The sequence below is a fragment of the Actinia tenebrosa genome, unplaced genomic scaffold (genome assembly GCF_029948245.1).
Source record: "Actinia tenebrosa isolate PJP-AT-01 unplaced genomic scaffold, QUT_ActTen_1.0 PGA_scaffold13__45_contigs__length_12533684, whole genome shotgun sequence".
Classification (NCBI taxonomy): domain Eukaryota; kingdom Metazoa; phylum Cnidaria; class Anthozoa; order Actiniaria; family Actiniidae; genus Actinia; species Actinia tenebrosa.
Window position 1 is genome coordinate 10,902,459 of NW_028292573.1, and position 14,893 is coordinate 10,917,351.

The window sequence follows — 14,893 nt, forward strand, 5'->3', positions numbered from 1 at the left end:
CCATTTTGTAAGGGTTATTGCCATTAGGAAGCCATATAAACACACCATATGGGAACTGAAAACGCCGTTTTAGTAAACTAATGCAGCAAACATTTTGTCGAAAGTTAAAGAACAAATCGCGCGCGTAACAACGGGTGCGACAAGGAACGATTTATATTTTGGGAGTTTTGTACGATAAATTGTATACGACTAAACGACTCGTTGAAATACGTAAAGAAACTATTTGAATAAACACTGAGTAAAAGAAAGCGGTTGTGATTTACCCCAAGAAGTAGTCAAGGGAATCCTTTCTGCGCATGTGTGCGGAAAACATAAGGAATATATGGAAAATTTTGAGTACAGTAAAATGCTAGAATTAACGTTTGAAATAATAATGTAGTAAAAGCATTTTTCTACAAAAAAATAAAAAAATAAAAAACAGATGAGGTTTCGATCCTAGGTTAAAAGTATGTTGATTTGATTTTGTTTACCAAGCGTCTAAACAGAGTCTTCATTTACTAGGCTACACCACTCCTCATTTCTTCTTGCGAATGATGGGTGGTGTAGTGGAGAGAGCGATCGTCTTTCACTAATGCAACCTGGTTTCGATTTCCCGTTGTCATAAGTGAGAAGAGTTTCTAGTTGGTTCTCTCCTGTGCTTCGAGGGTTTTCTCCTGGTTCTCTGGTTTCCCTCCCTACTCAAAAACCAACTTCTAAATTCCATTTGGTCATCGAACAAGGGCCACAGGTTTGTTAGCCACTGTCTATTAAGTGCTAACCTCGTAAAACAAGGACGACTCTTTGAATCAGAAAAAATCATCATACCTGTCGTCGAATTTCCCTTCGAATTTCTTCATGCGCTCTCTCGTGAGTAGGCGGGTCTCTATCGATTGATTCTTCACTAACAGATCGACCAGCATTGAGCGACATGACTGGCATACTGCCTGGTAGAACCTCTGGCACCTTCGACGGATCGTACCCATCACACACCAACAGTGTTATTTTATCTCCCATGGATCTGAGAGCGCGGACGGCTTCTAAATGCGTTGCGCCTAACAAGCTGGTACCATTAACCTGTAGACCAGATAAGTAAAGTACTTAAGATTGGCGAGAGTTAAATGTGATTAATGCAAATGGGAATCCCGCGCTGAGATTGCAAGAAGAATGATTACCTCTTGAATATTGGCAAAGAAAGCATGGAAATAAAAAAATAGGAATGAATGAGTGGATAGGTGGGTTGAAGGGTGTGTGAGCGGCGTAGGATAGGGAAGGAAAGTGGGACAATTTAAGGCCAAATTGCATGAGGGTAAGGTTGCTCTAGTACTTGCGACTTTAGACTTGTTTTGCTTCCCCAAATAACAGCAAAAAGAAAACACTTTGCACTAGCAGTAGAGTGACCCTACCTTCATGTAAACGGGAACTGACAATGAACAATGCTGCCACAGGTAACCCAATTCTGACTCACCTCTAATATTCTTTGACCAACTTTGAGCCGACCATCTTTAGAAGCAGCGGCTCCATCCGTCACCTGAAAATGACAAAATAACCACGTGTTTAATACGCGATGGTAACTCACGCTCGATAACACATGATTTGTATCCCTTTTTATAATTAAAGCTGGCTGTTTTCTTTGATGTTCCGCCACTTGTCAGTTTAAGGAGGCTTGAAACGGTAAAATCAAGTCGTTTATTTTCATGTTTTGCAGCCTCCACAATTTCCTAGCGACTGGGATTCTGTCTTGATTTAATCAGACGGTTGGAAAATGGATGGACGGAAACGACATTCCTAAAGCCAGGTTCTCAGTAGCGACGCAAACAGACGCAAGAAAAACAAAATGTTTTGCCGGTTCTCTTGTGATTTGCGTTTTTCGCTCTTTTCGCTCCTTTTCATAGCGAGAAAAAGGAGTTACGTCAGCTTGCGTCGCTAGAACCAGGCTTAACGCGTACGGAAATATATAAGGTGCACATGAATGAAGAGTAGTTTAATAGACCGTTTTGGAATTAGTCAAGGATCGCTGACTCGTTTATACAGGGTAAGCCTCATTTCAGTGTCCAAATATTCACAAATACCAACGGTAAAGTAAAGAATGCACAACTTCAACAATACAAACACTCTTGAAACTCCACGGACCTTCACTAGAAGCATGAATATTCAAAGTAATTCCATACGAAATCGAGGCTAACCCTGTAGAACAGGAAATTCAAAACTGGAGTATTGTCTCATACCTTGGATACAAATATTCCTTCATCTGTTTTATCGAATGGGTTTCCTGGGTGTCCCTTGGCGCCTCCTCGAATACTGATACCAAGTTTATCTACAGGACTTTTATTGAACGTTATTTCCTGCGACAAATAATATCACCGACGTCAGACAATCATTCAAGTCTTCAGTTTTCAGACTACTATCTATGAGGTATTCATTTGAATGCTTTATAAGACCTTGTAAGAATTAATCTCGGATGCGTCACTGCAGGAAACTAAATTTAAAACATTTTTTCGAATGCTCTTAATTGGGCCTTTTGGAGTTGAATTTGGAATGGAAGTTGGTCTTGTTTTAGGTTGGTATGGCTGGCGTAGTGGTTTACCTTTCGCCTCTCACAGCTGTCGTCAGGGTTCGAGTCCCGTCTCAGGATGGATCAAATGTGAGTTGAGTTTGTTTGATGTGTTGTTTACTCCCTTGCCACAAGGGTTTTCTCCGCGTTCTCTGGTTTCCTCCCTCCATAAAAATCAACATGTGAGTTGAGTTGTAAATATAGAGTGTAGTTGTAGTGTGTAAGGAGCGAGCCTCGCGGAAGAGCCCCGTACGGCGTGTGGTAGTTGTAAGATATGAGTTATATAACTCTTTTATATGGTTCAGCACAGGAAGCCATTCAAATGTCATGGAAGTAATCGAAGGCGTAACGAATCCTCCATAACACGTACACTGCACGCGAGCGTAGCGTAAGTGAAAACAGCACGCGCGTCGGCTTACCTGGAGTCCTTTAGGTGGTGGGTCGTGCCGTACTAGTAGTTTTATCAGAGATACATTAGCTATCAAGGCTGCCACGGCTTCTTGGTGTGTTGAGTTACGCATGTCTTTTCCATTGACCTGGATTGGGATGGAATAGAATGGGAAATGAGAATCAGATTAAGACAACTAAGAAGCAAGTAAGGTGGACCACCCTAAGGGTGGGGAGGGAGGGGGATTCGATTGGAGAATATAGTATAATAATATGAATTTAGGAATAAAAGGGTGGTGTGGCTGAGAGTTGAATATCTAGTGAATGTTAGTAAGAAGAGTAGGAAGGGAGGGCTATATCACCAGCCCCTCGCTCCCAGCAGTCACTCGAGAGGCAAACAAGCAACGAAAAGAGGAAGACATCATCCTTGCATGAAGACTTTTTAACCCACGAGTTACGACAAGAAGAACAAAAAAAGACCAACAACATGGAGTACAACTTCGACGACCATCTATATACTCACATACATGATATCATCATTATCATAATCATCAACCCAGATCAACCATAAGACACAAGATACAAACAAACAAGTCTTAACAACTTCCTGCTCAGACAGAAAATAACAAATACAGAGATTACGATGAAACCACACAATAAACAATTGAAAAATCCCTAAAATAGTTAATGCCAGCAAAACTGGATGGCTTAGGAATGTCCTTCAGTATTGAGAATAACCGAGGATGGTTTACCAATAATATAACGAAGAAATAATTTTTTAAAAAAACTTTTGTTTCGTCGCGAATAACTGAAGGAATTGAGTATCATTATCGGAAAATAACGAAAAGATGCTGAAAAAATTGATGAGTTGGCGGTTTTTAGTTTGAAAAAAAAGTGAAACTTCAAGCGTTATGTAACACTACCATGCGAAACACGTTTGCATATAACACCGTACTCATACTGTTTGAAACTACTTAAAAGTAGATAAAGGAAACTTTATACATTAAACGATAAAAACTAGCGATAGCTTAAATTATTTTCAAATTAAAACAGAAAGAGTTAATCTAAATTTCTAATTCTTTTTTAAATTATTTATTTCACTGTAACTCTTTCTGGCATCGAAACGTCAGTTGTTATCGCTAGTTTTTATCGTTAAATACTTCAAAGTTAACTAAATATCTTACGAACGTCGATAAAATTAACTACGACGGAAGGAGAATAAAAGAAACTAAAAAGCTAATAAGATATCTGATATCTATGCTAAACAATAATTGTTGGATTAAAATAATAGACAAACTAGAGAAGTTTGATCATTTGTTTTTAGACAGTATTAAGTTAATTATCGCCGAAGATAATTGAGATTTTACCTCTTTTGGGCGAAAAGTAGAATCGAGAGTAGCAAATGCGCTAGTAAATGTCAAGTTAATTGGCTATAAAATATCGAGTCATTGAGCTCCATTTTGTGTCTTAATAGTTCGTACTTCTTGTTCATTAGAGTGCTTGACTTACAATGACAAAAACAAGCATGGAAGCCGGGGAAAAAACTTAATTTTTTTTCCGCGTAAAGAAAAATACCAATGAGAAAAAACACTGTGGGAAAGTTGTAGAAGATAAATCCTAACAATCCAGAAATCATAAACTCCCATCAAAACATGAATGATATGCATCAGTTTTTGCATACCTAAGCTAGAATCAAAGACAATTCTAAGCAAAAAGAAATTAATGACTGCACCTTTTTCCTCAAGGCCGAACTACAAGGCCAACTCCTGGCTCCGTGATGGATCCCAAACGTCATACCGAATTTTGTTTTACAGATTTTTCGCCTTTCTATCGTTTCGTGCGTTGGATGGTGGCAGTTCAAGTGGTTAGCGATTCTGACTGAATTGGATTATTTGGAAGATTAAATTCATTCTCTTAGCTGTGTCTATTTGTTTTGACAACAATACATCACAAAGACGAGCATTGAGGTATAAATAATCATTACCTAAGCAGACTCAAGTGGGCGGATAGCGGTTCCTTTGCGAGGGAGCGAGTACAATCGACCTAGACTGCGGTAAAGTTTTGGTAAAAGAGCACTCTATTGCTAGGGGTCCCTAGGGATATATTTGTCAACGTCATGGGCCCCTCATAGAGTCTAGAGCGGTAAAAATACTCATTGTACAGAGCTAAATGGACAGGAAATGGGGACAAGAAAGCTAAGAATAGCTGTTGCTTTGGAGAAGTTTTAGCAAAAACTACGTCATGTTGGAGCACACCTCTTCTTCTAAATGTGATCAACACTAATCAGAGAAAAGTTCAGTTTTAAGGAAAATCTTTTTTTCGGTGTTTATTTTTATTTATTCATTTATTTATTTTACCAGAAAATAAATGGACTTTCATTAGTTGTTAAGGATTTAAAGAAAACGGCAAATGAAGAGGCCGCCAAAGACTACTTAACACCCATTAACCGCAAGAATAAAAAACTGCCGCCGCTGCAAAGTTGAATAAAGCTCATTACGAGACCAATAAGGAATAATGAAACTTTCGTAATTATATAAACGAAAACAAAAAACAAAGCAACGGTCACTACTATTTATGCTGCACTTTTCCCTTTTTACCGACAAAGTACCAAAGTAGGATCATTACACAATACTGACATCCATTACGTTACACAATAAATGGACATTCCTGAGACATTTTTCTTTCCTTTTACAGCTGCCGCCCCGAGGTTGCGCAGATTAGTTTGCTTGCAAGCTTGCTGGTTTATCAAAAAGTAACATTTCATTGTTTCTACGACGTTGGAGCTACGTAAAGTTCCGTGCAAAAGCGCGCAACAACACCCAACATCATGGTTGGGGTATCAATGTTGACAATTGTTGGATAATGCTGGCAATTCTGTTCAAACGATCCCAACGAGTCCCAACATGTTGGGTATTACGATGACAATGCAAAGTTTGCCGACTGGAATACAAAATATCAAAAACCATGACGTCAGTTGTACGCATGTTTGGTATCAAGGGTGATGTAGCAGTGGTACACTCGCCTCTCGCCTCTAGAGTCTCTTGATTCAATTCCTAAAGATCAGCTTCACATATAGCGAGTAGAATGATGATATGCTAGGTTTCTCCCTTGATGCGAGGGCTTTTTTCACTGCGATTCTCAGGTTATCTTCCCTCTACAAAACCTAAATCAATCTGTGAGTTAGTCGTGCCCTGACTTAGATCAGCCCAGAGGTTGTTTCAGGGTTCTTTCTGTGAGTTAGTCGTGCCCTGACTTAGATCAGCTCAAAGGTTGTTCCAGGGTTCGATCTGTGAGTTAGCCATGCCCTGACTTAGATCAGCCCAGAAGTTGTTTTTGATGGTACCGATAAAACTGACTAGAAGGTATTTTTTGGAACAATCTCAGTGTCGTTTAGTTGGCCTGGAAAGAATACCTAAAATTTCAGGAAATTTTGGCATCGCTATATATATTCATACGACCTAGTAAGGTACTTCGTGATTGTTCAAAGGAATTCATGTCAATGTGGTAACGTCATTCCAATGATCACTGGTAATAGAACTGATAGAACATGCCGACAGAAGTATGGGGTGTGAATAACTGTTAAATCAGCAAATCACACCCCGCTATTGAATAGTCTTATAACGTTTTTGCTATTCTTTTCTTTTCTTTTCTTTATTCTTTTTAGACAAATGTAGGACTCAATATGGTCATGATACATGTACGGTAAAACTTGCAATAAAGATTACAAATATGCTAAACCATCGATTGATTTGTATCTGTTCGCTTTCAATGATTAGAAACTCGAAACGCTTTACTGAAAGACCCTAGCCTGTGTACAGTCCTATTTAGCGATGGGAAAACTTCGGAAATTCAATCAGCTTTCAAATACCCGGATCTTTCAAATCGCCGACATCGATTCGAGCATGCGCGACAATAAAACTAACCGCTGAACGAGACATGAAGGCCCAGGAGATGAATATTCAAAAGGGGTTGTTTAAATGAGCATTTGAACCCCTTCCCTCTCATCTCCTCTGTTCTCTTTCTAAACTGACAAAACTCACCTTTAATATTCTATCTCCTATTTTTAAATGTGTAGTAGCTGCGACTCCAGTAGGAACGATCTGTTAGAAAGAGAAAACCTGGCTTAGAATGGATGTAAAAACTCAAAGTTCATTAACACCACATATGCAAATTGTGGGCTACCTGTGGTAAAGACATAATTTCGTAATTTTTCGCGTAAAGGAAAAAAACCTTTCTGATAAACAACCCTTTCGCAATAAAAAGGTTAAATCGAGAAAAAACAATAATTTTGAAAAGAGAAACTGAATGCTATTAAAGGATTATGTTTATAATGCCCGCTATTTATGAGACCTGCAAACTGATCTGCAATGATGCACGAAATAGAAGTAAAGACCTTCAGAAATCAACGACTCTGAACTCTCTGGACTATACACGTTTGCCACTTGAAGAAGATGGAACAAAAAAGCTGGGTTTTTTTTCTTTTTTCTTTTTCCTCCAGTTTTACTCAAAGTCGTTACGTAACCAGCAGCACGTGAGGTTATAAAAAATATATTCTTATTTATCACTGAACGTGTTCACAAATAAAAGAATCAAGTCTGGTTTGGAAAAGCATAACCATCGCCAACTGACGAAGACCATATGAAATTATTGGTTTCTTGGATTTACTATGCAAAAACGTTCCTAAGAAGGAAAGAATTAAGACACATTCTGGGTTCATAAGTCGCGGGTTATCAACATTCTACCTGTTGTTGGGGATCACAGAAAGAAACAAATAATATAACAGAGAAGCGTCGAGGGATACACTTGAGGCGGGAATCAGTGAAACTATTTGTTTAGAATAAATAAATCCAGTGTTGTTTTTAAAGTTATACTAATATGGAACGGAAACCTATGTAATGTTTAATAAACGAGCAGGAGTGTTTTATCGGGTTTAAAACACGAGGCGCAGCCGAGTGGTTTTAGACCCGATAAAACACGATCTGCGAGATTATTGAACGGCTTAGAAAACTTATGATGTATGTTCTCATATTGTACCGAATTCTTTACGAAATGAACCAAGTTGGATAGAGAAAATCCAAGTTAAAGTTCATGCAAATGAAGACGAATCTTTATCCGATTTAAAATCACCTTCATGGTCATGATTTCTAGTGTGTTTTCTTCATGAATTATTAATGAGTTTTCTAATGAAATATAACACACGTCATACAAATATAAGGTACTTAGGGTTTCCTGTGAATTAAACGACCAGAGAATTAACCATTAAACACGGAAAAAATAAAGACGAGATTGAACGGAAAACGAATTGACATTACTATACCTTGGGTATTGTTTCTGGTTCTGAAGTCGTTTCAGAGGATGGTTTACGAGTGTAAACCATTTGAACAAACATTTTGTCTTCGTGAATTAAGACGTAAAGTCAATGGCTGACAAAATAATTTTGCAATAACTCTCATTTGAATTACAAAAACCACATGGATTATAGCTCTCCAGCAGCTACGAATGGATGGATTAGCCTAACAAAGCAGTCGTACAAGAAAGAGCCGTTACTAGACTTGAACGTCTAATTAAATTGTCACTCAAAGTCAGTATTTGAAAAGAAAGATGTAGACAAGCTTGCATGGCTTTGTTGTAGCTGGATTTTGCTGTCCGAAATGACAAAAGGAATATTTCAATGCCAATGATTTAAAAAAGATGTTTTGCTCAGTCGTGTATCAGAAAAATATGAAATTGAGCCGAAATTGTTTCACGTTCGCTGGAAAGTATCCGAGTGAAGCGATGAAAAAATATATATGAATCAAAAATTCCAACACGTTCTTGATATGGAAAAAAGATGCTGTTGTTTATTGATATAGTGGCTAATTCTTGAGAAAACATTTATAAAGCATTATTTATCAATTTGTTTAGTTCTGTTACGTCATTAGTCCGTTAATTATCGCTGTCTGCGCATGCGCGAGGTCAAAGCTAAAACATTTGACGGAACAGATTACGATGACTGAATAATTGGCTGATGAAATATAATTCGCAAAATAAAGTGTAATTCTCATAATATACTATGCTGTGAAAGATGGTATTAAAAAGACGGTGAAGATGTTCATTAAATAAGAATTTCCTAATCAGGTGATGGCGTTCTATCTCGTCTCAGTCTCTATTTTTTCCTCAACATTATCGGACAGATTTTTTCACAGGTAGCCCAAAAAATTTAAAATTTAAAAATTGAATCAAAAGTTTTATGAAGGAAGAAGGTATGCGGCTTAGTTTAGGTTCAAACAATACATGTAATGAAACAATAACAAGGTGATTTTGCCAGTTCTTTCTCAGAGATTCTAAGGCAGACGGACGTCATTACAACGAAACATGACTGTAGATGTTGTTTCAGGGTATCGATTGAACAATGTGCACTTGACAGGATTGAGAGATCTTTTACTCGTCTTATCATCATGTTGTAACATGACCGCTTGTACGGACACGTATCCCTCCAAAGGTCAAACACTATTTCAGGTGTTTCTTACCTTTGATATGAATATACCGGGTTCGTCTAAGCCAAATGGATGACTGGCGTGGTCACAACCGCCCACGATGCTGAAGCCCAGCGGATTGCTACCTTTCTTTAGGATGATTTCCTGGGGGGTAGAGAAAGAAAATTATATTGAATGATGAATGTATCATTAATGCTGATGATGCTGATGATGATTATAGGATGTCACGAGATGATGATAGTGTTGGTCGTGATGATGATGATAATAGGAGGTCAGGTGATGACGGTGTTGTTGATAGTGTTGGTCGTGATGATGATGATTATAGGATGTCAGGTGATGACGGTGTTGTTGATAGTGTTGGTCGTGATGATGATGATTATAGGATGTCAGGTGATGACGGTGTTGTTGATAGTGTTGGTCGGGATGATGATGATTATAGGATGTCAGGTGATGACGGTGTTGTTGATAGTGTTGGTCGTGATGATGATGATTATAGGATGTCAGGTGATGACGGTGTTGTTGATAGTGTTGGTCGTGATGATGATGATTATAGGAGGTCAGGTGATGACGGTGTTGTTGATAGTGTTGGTCGTGATGATGATGATTATAGGAGGTCAGGTGATGACGGTGTTGTTGATAGTGTTGGTCGTGATGATGATGATTATAGGATGTCAGGTGATGACGGTGTTGTTGATAGTGTTGGTCGTGATGATGATGATTATAGGATGTCAGGTGATGACGGTGTTGTTGATAGTGTTGGTCGTGATGATGATGATTATAGGATGTCAGGTGATGACGGTGTTGTTGATAGTGTTGGTCGTGATGATGATGATTATAGGATGTCACGAGATGATAATAGTGTTGGTCGTGATGATGATGATAATAGGAGGTCAGGTGATGACGGTGTTGTTGATAGTGTTGGTCGTGATGATGATGATTATAGGATGTCAGGTGATGACGGTGTTGTTGATAGTGTTGGTCGTGATGATGATGATTATAGGATGTCAGGTGATGACGGTGTTGTTGATAGTGTTGGTCGTGATGATGATGATTATAGGATGTCAGGTGATGACGGTGTTGTTGATAGTGTTGGTCGTGATGATGATGATTATAGGAGGTCAGGTGATGACGGTGTTGATGATAGTGTTGGTCGTGATGATGATGATTATAGGATGTCAGGTGATGACGGTGTTGTTGATAGTGTTGGTCGTGATGATGATGATTATAGGATGTCAGGTGATGACGGTGTTGTTGATAGTGTTGGTCGGGATGATGATGATTATAGGATGTCAGGTGATGACGGTGTTGTTGATAGTGTTGGTCATGATGATGATGATTATAGGATGTCAGGTGATGACGGTGTTGTTGATAGTGTTGGTCGTGATGATGATGATTATAGGATGTCAGGTGATGACGGTGTTGTTGATAGTGTTGGTCGTGATGATGATGATTATAGGATGTCAGGTGATGACGGTGTTGTTGATAGTGTTGGTCGTGATGATGATGATTATAGGATGTCAGGTGATGACGGTGTTGTTGATAGTGTTGGTCGTGATGATGATGATTATAGGATGTCAGGCGATGATGATAGCGTTGGTCGTGATGATGATACTAGTGATAGTGATGACGATGACATACTCTTCCACCTCGCTCTATTATCCCTAGACTTTCTCAAGCAGGCAAATACTTGATAACCTTTTAGAAACGTCTTACACAGGGCGCCCTGGTGTTCCACAATTCAGTGTCCCGGTGATAAGATGAAGAGCTTTCCAGGATTTTCTTTATGAGGGGATACACCCTTTATGATCGGAATGTTCACAAGCACCAATAACGCATTAGATATCAGCTCGTCTAAGCCTAGGGGAAGGGGTACGCATGACGATCGTGAAGCGCAAGGCAATATTAGCAATCTAACTTTTTGTACCACGCCAGATCCAGCCATTAGCCAGCAACACATCACATTTTTTCTATAAATTCTTACAGATTTCATACCTCTATTTCACATAGGGGTTTGCTATCCTCTAAGTCCTTGCCATTTTCAAGGTGGTTTACCACTTCCTACGACATAAAACAAACTCATCAGTATCAGGCTTTACAACCACGTTCCCTGAGACTTCTCAATTTGAGGCATTCAAGGGTTAAGAGGGGAGGGGGCACCCCAAAAAATAATTAGTTATATAGAAGATTTAACAGGAGCCACGCAAAAAAATTCAGGGTGGAAAGGGGTGATTTTTTTACTTACAATTCACAAAATCCCCCCCTCCCCCCCCCACATGCCCGTAGAAAATAAACGGTGCCTTAAATTCAGAAACAAACGGCCTACCTCCTTTGTAATCAAGAGTTTCTTATTTACACTAGACTGGTCCTGTAATTTGGATAGAGGGGTCATTTTCTTATTTATGACTTTTTCACGATAGACGATGAGTGTGACGTAAGACAGACCACCCGTTAGCATTGCAACGGCGTCCTCGTGCCGGCAGCTTCTCATGTCTTTGCTGTTGATCTGAATTCATTAATAGAATCTATTAGTTACACGCGTATCATTGCTGTATCAGACTGGTATGGTTTGTCTTTGTTTTGGGGATGTGTACTTCTTTAGTTACCTCTTTTGAGGGACGATGTCAACAACAATAATAATAGCATCAAAAAGCAGCAAAAACAACGAAAACAACAACAGCAACATCATCATTAAGGTCAACAACAACAATAACAGCATCAAAAGGCAGCGACTCCAACAACAACGTTAACAACACTGATGTCAATAACAATGGCAACAGTAACAACAACTACGGCAACAACAACAAGAAGCGCATCAAAAATCTGCAACAGCAAAAATATCGGCAAGAACAAAAGCAGCAACAACCGCCACAGAAACAACAAAAAGAGGTGACATGACTGACATACCGATAATATTTTGTCGCCCAGTTTTAGTCGTCCGTCCCTTTCTGCGATGCCATCTGTTGCTATCTTAGAAATGAAAATACCCTGGAAAAAGAACAAATAACATCAGGACTTTAAAAGGAAGATTACGATTACAGAAGCAAAAGGCTTATTGGAGCGGTTTTCGTATGAGTGGCAATGACTTACAGCACTAATTACACGGTACGACATGCCGTATGACTTACAGCACGGTACGACATGCCATATGACTTGTACGGTACGACATGCCGTATCATGGAAATGGCTTCCCATTGTCTTCCAATAATTCATTCAACCACAACGAGTAGATATTTATTTATTTTTTATTTTTCCGTGAAGGCAGGGACACCACAACAGCATAGCCAATTACTATGGGTCCTGTGGTGTTAGCACGGGCACTGAAGATGGTCGTCACCAGCGTCTTCAGTGGGTCTTTTACATCCACCTTATTGCCCGGCAGAGGCTTGAACCAACGTACTCCTGCACAACAGATCGACCATCTGAGCTATCAAGGCGACGGTTACGGATACGGTAAAATACAGTATGGCTACCGAATGTCCGTATCGTTTACCACACATACGAAATCTGCTCCATGATAAGGCTCTATTAAAATAGCATCATATGTTGTACTCACAGGGTCGCCATCTTTGAATGGAGTCGAGCCACGCCCACCAGCAATACTGAAGCCCAGTCCCTTGTCTCCACCACGCTTTAACGTTACAGTTACTCTCTAAGAAAAAAAGACACACACAGATCATAAGTGTTGAGTCAAGTGTCTACATATGTTGTTCTCTGGTTAAGCATTTCATAATAAAAATCTTACAAAATACCTTATTTATATAGTTAGAACGAGCTGCACGCTAACTTTTAAAAGCTAATATTTTGGCTTCCCTTGTTCAAAGCTAACTCTGACTGTAATAAATTTAAACAACGGAGGCCAAAAAGACAGTTCATGATGATGCCGTCATTATGGACATGTGGGGAGTGTGGTGAGACTTTAATATGTTGATCAGGGATCTACAGCACAGTTAGCACACATTCCCCGTGCTTCCTTTCGACCTCTGGTGGCTAAAATATTTCATTCTCATTCCGCTACTGCACACAGAAAATAGTTTAATTGATTTTCTTTCTTTGTTGGTTTACGTTGGTTTACCTCGGGTCTCGTCTCAATCTCCTCCATCTCGGGTTCAGCAGCAAAACGAACTCCAACTTTCTTTGGCTCCTCTTTAGCAGGTTCTTCGACCTTCGTTTATAAATAAAGAAATAGACTGATTAAACTTCTTCTGATCTGAATGTCGTGACACAGAAGCGTCACGGTCACGGTAACATCAGCATCAGTAACACCAATTAAAGCAAATTTATTGCTGATCAGAATGTTGTGACACAGAACGGTCACGGTAACATCAGCATCAGTTACACCAATCACAGCAAATTTATTGCTGATCAAGATGTCGTGACACAGCACCTTCACGATCAAGGCCCCGAACGTCCGTACCTTACGTTTTTCAAAGTCATATACAATTCCCACCATCAATTACCTCATTCTTAGGTGATTCTAATTCCAGTTCAGGTGCTTGATGGACGCCATTCACTTTGTGTACTTCTTGTACAGGTTCTATCACCTCTTTTTTCGGTTTTTCTGGAGTGATGCTCGTGCCAGGTGACTTGGGGACCGTTTTCTTCTCGATTTCTTGCCGTTCTCGTACCACTAACAGGGTGATGTCTTTACCTGTTGATTTAAGTACGTTGACTGCTTCGTGGTGTGTAGCGTGACTAATGTCCGTACCATTCACCTGGTAAGGAAAAGAGATTTAACAGTTAAAACAAGAAGTGGAATGATTATGGTATACAGCTATTTCCAAAAAGGTTGAATACTGAATACTGCATACTGATTAGTGCATTCCGAAACCGAGGTGCATTGTGGGTCATAGTGACAGTCTAAAGTAGGATTAATAATATTTATTTATTCTATTTTTAGTATTTATTCTATTTTTATTCCATCTGAAACAATATACTTACCTCGAAGCACAGGAGAGAACGAATCAGAAACTCTACTTACATACGAGTCTGGAAATCGCACTCGGGTTGCACTGATGAGAGGCAAGCGCAATCACCGCTACACCACCAATGCTTCCCGAGAACTCATCGCAGATGCCGAGCTCTCCTTCATACTAATTTTTAATTTTACATTTCTCATAAGTTTAACTAAGCCTTTTGATAACGAATGGGAGACTGGGGAGAATTGGTTCGCGCAAAGACATCTGGGATTGCTACTGTAGATGTTGTACATGTTCATACACCAATAATAACTTACTTTCAATATCTTATCGCCAACGTTCAAAATTTTATCTTTACCAGCCGGTCCGTTCTCTGAGATTTTGGAAATGAAGATTGACTGAAAAAGAGGGGGGAAATGAGAAAAATATGAATAAAGCAACGTTTTAACAGCAAATATAAAGATAAGAATAGGAAATACAAAAATACAATTGCAAAAGGAAATGCAGGATAAAACACGATTGCCGCGCTCATGTTGGAAATAATCCTGGGCACCCAGCAACAGTGGATGGGAAATATTGATGAT

At 39.3% G+C, this 14,893-nt stretch overlaps 1 protein-coding gene across 1 annotated transcript in view; it reads right to left on the reverse strand.

Annotated features, from left to right (window-relative positions):
• LOC116293185 (protein scribble homolog) overlaps positions 1–14,893 on the reverse strand; it is a 41,224-nt gene that overhangs the window by 8,443 nt on the left and 17,888 nt on the right. Inside the window, exons 21-33 of the mRNA XM_031700584.2 lie at positions 14,627–14,707; positions 13,851–14,105; positions 13,466–13,555; positions 12,947–13,042; positions 12,298–12,378; positions 11,717–11,896; positions 11,386–11,451; positions 9,427–9,537; positions 6,958–7,017; positions 2,950–3,066; positions 2,205–2,321; positions 1,445–1,507; positions 805–1,053 (exon numbers count right to left, since the gene is read on the reverse strand). Of these exons, the coding sequence (XP_031556444.2) occupies positions 805–1,053; positions 1,445–1,507; positions 2,205–2,321; positions 2,950–3,066; positions 6,958–7,017; positions 9,427–9,537; positions 11,386–11,451; positions 11,717–11,896; positions 12,298–12,378; positions 12,947–13,042; positions 13,466–13,555; positions 13,851–14,105; positions 14,627–14,707 (1,566 nt within the window). The remainder of the gene's footprint in view (positions 1–804; positions 1,054–1,444; positions 1,508–2,204; positions 2,322–2,949; positions 3,067–6,957; positions 7,018–9,426; positions 9,538–11,385; positions 11,452–11,716; positions 11,897–12,297; positions 12,379–12,946; positions 13,043–13,465; positions 13,556–13,850; positions 14,106–14,626; positions 14,708–14,893) is intronic.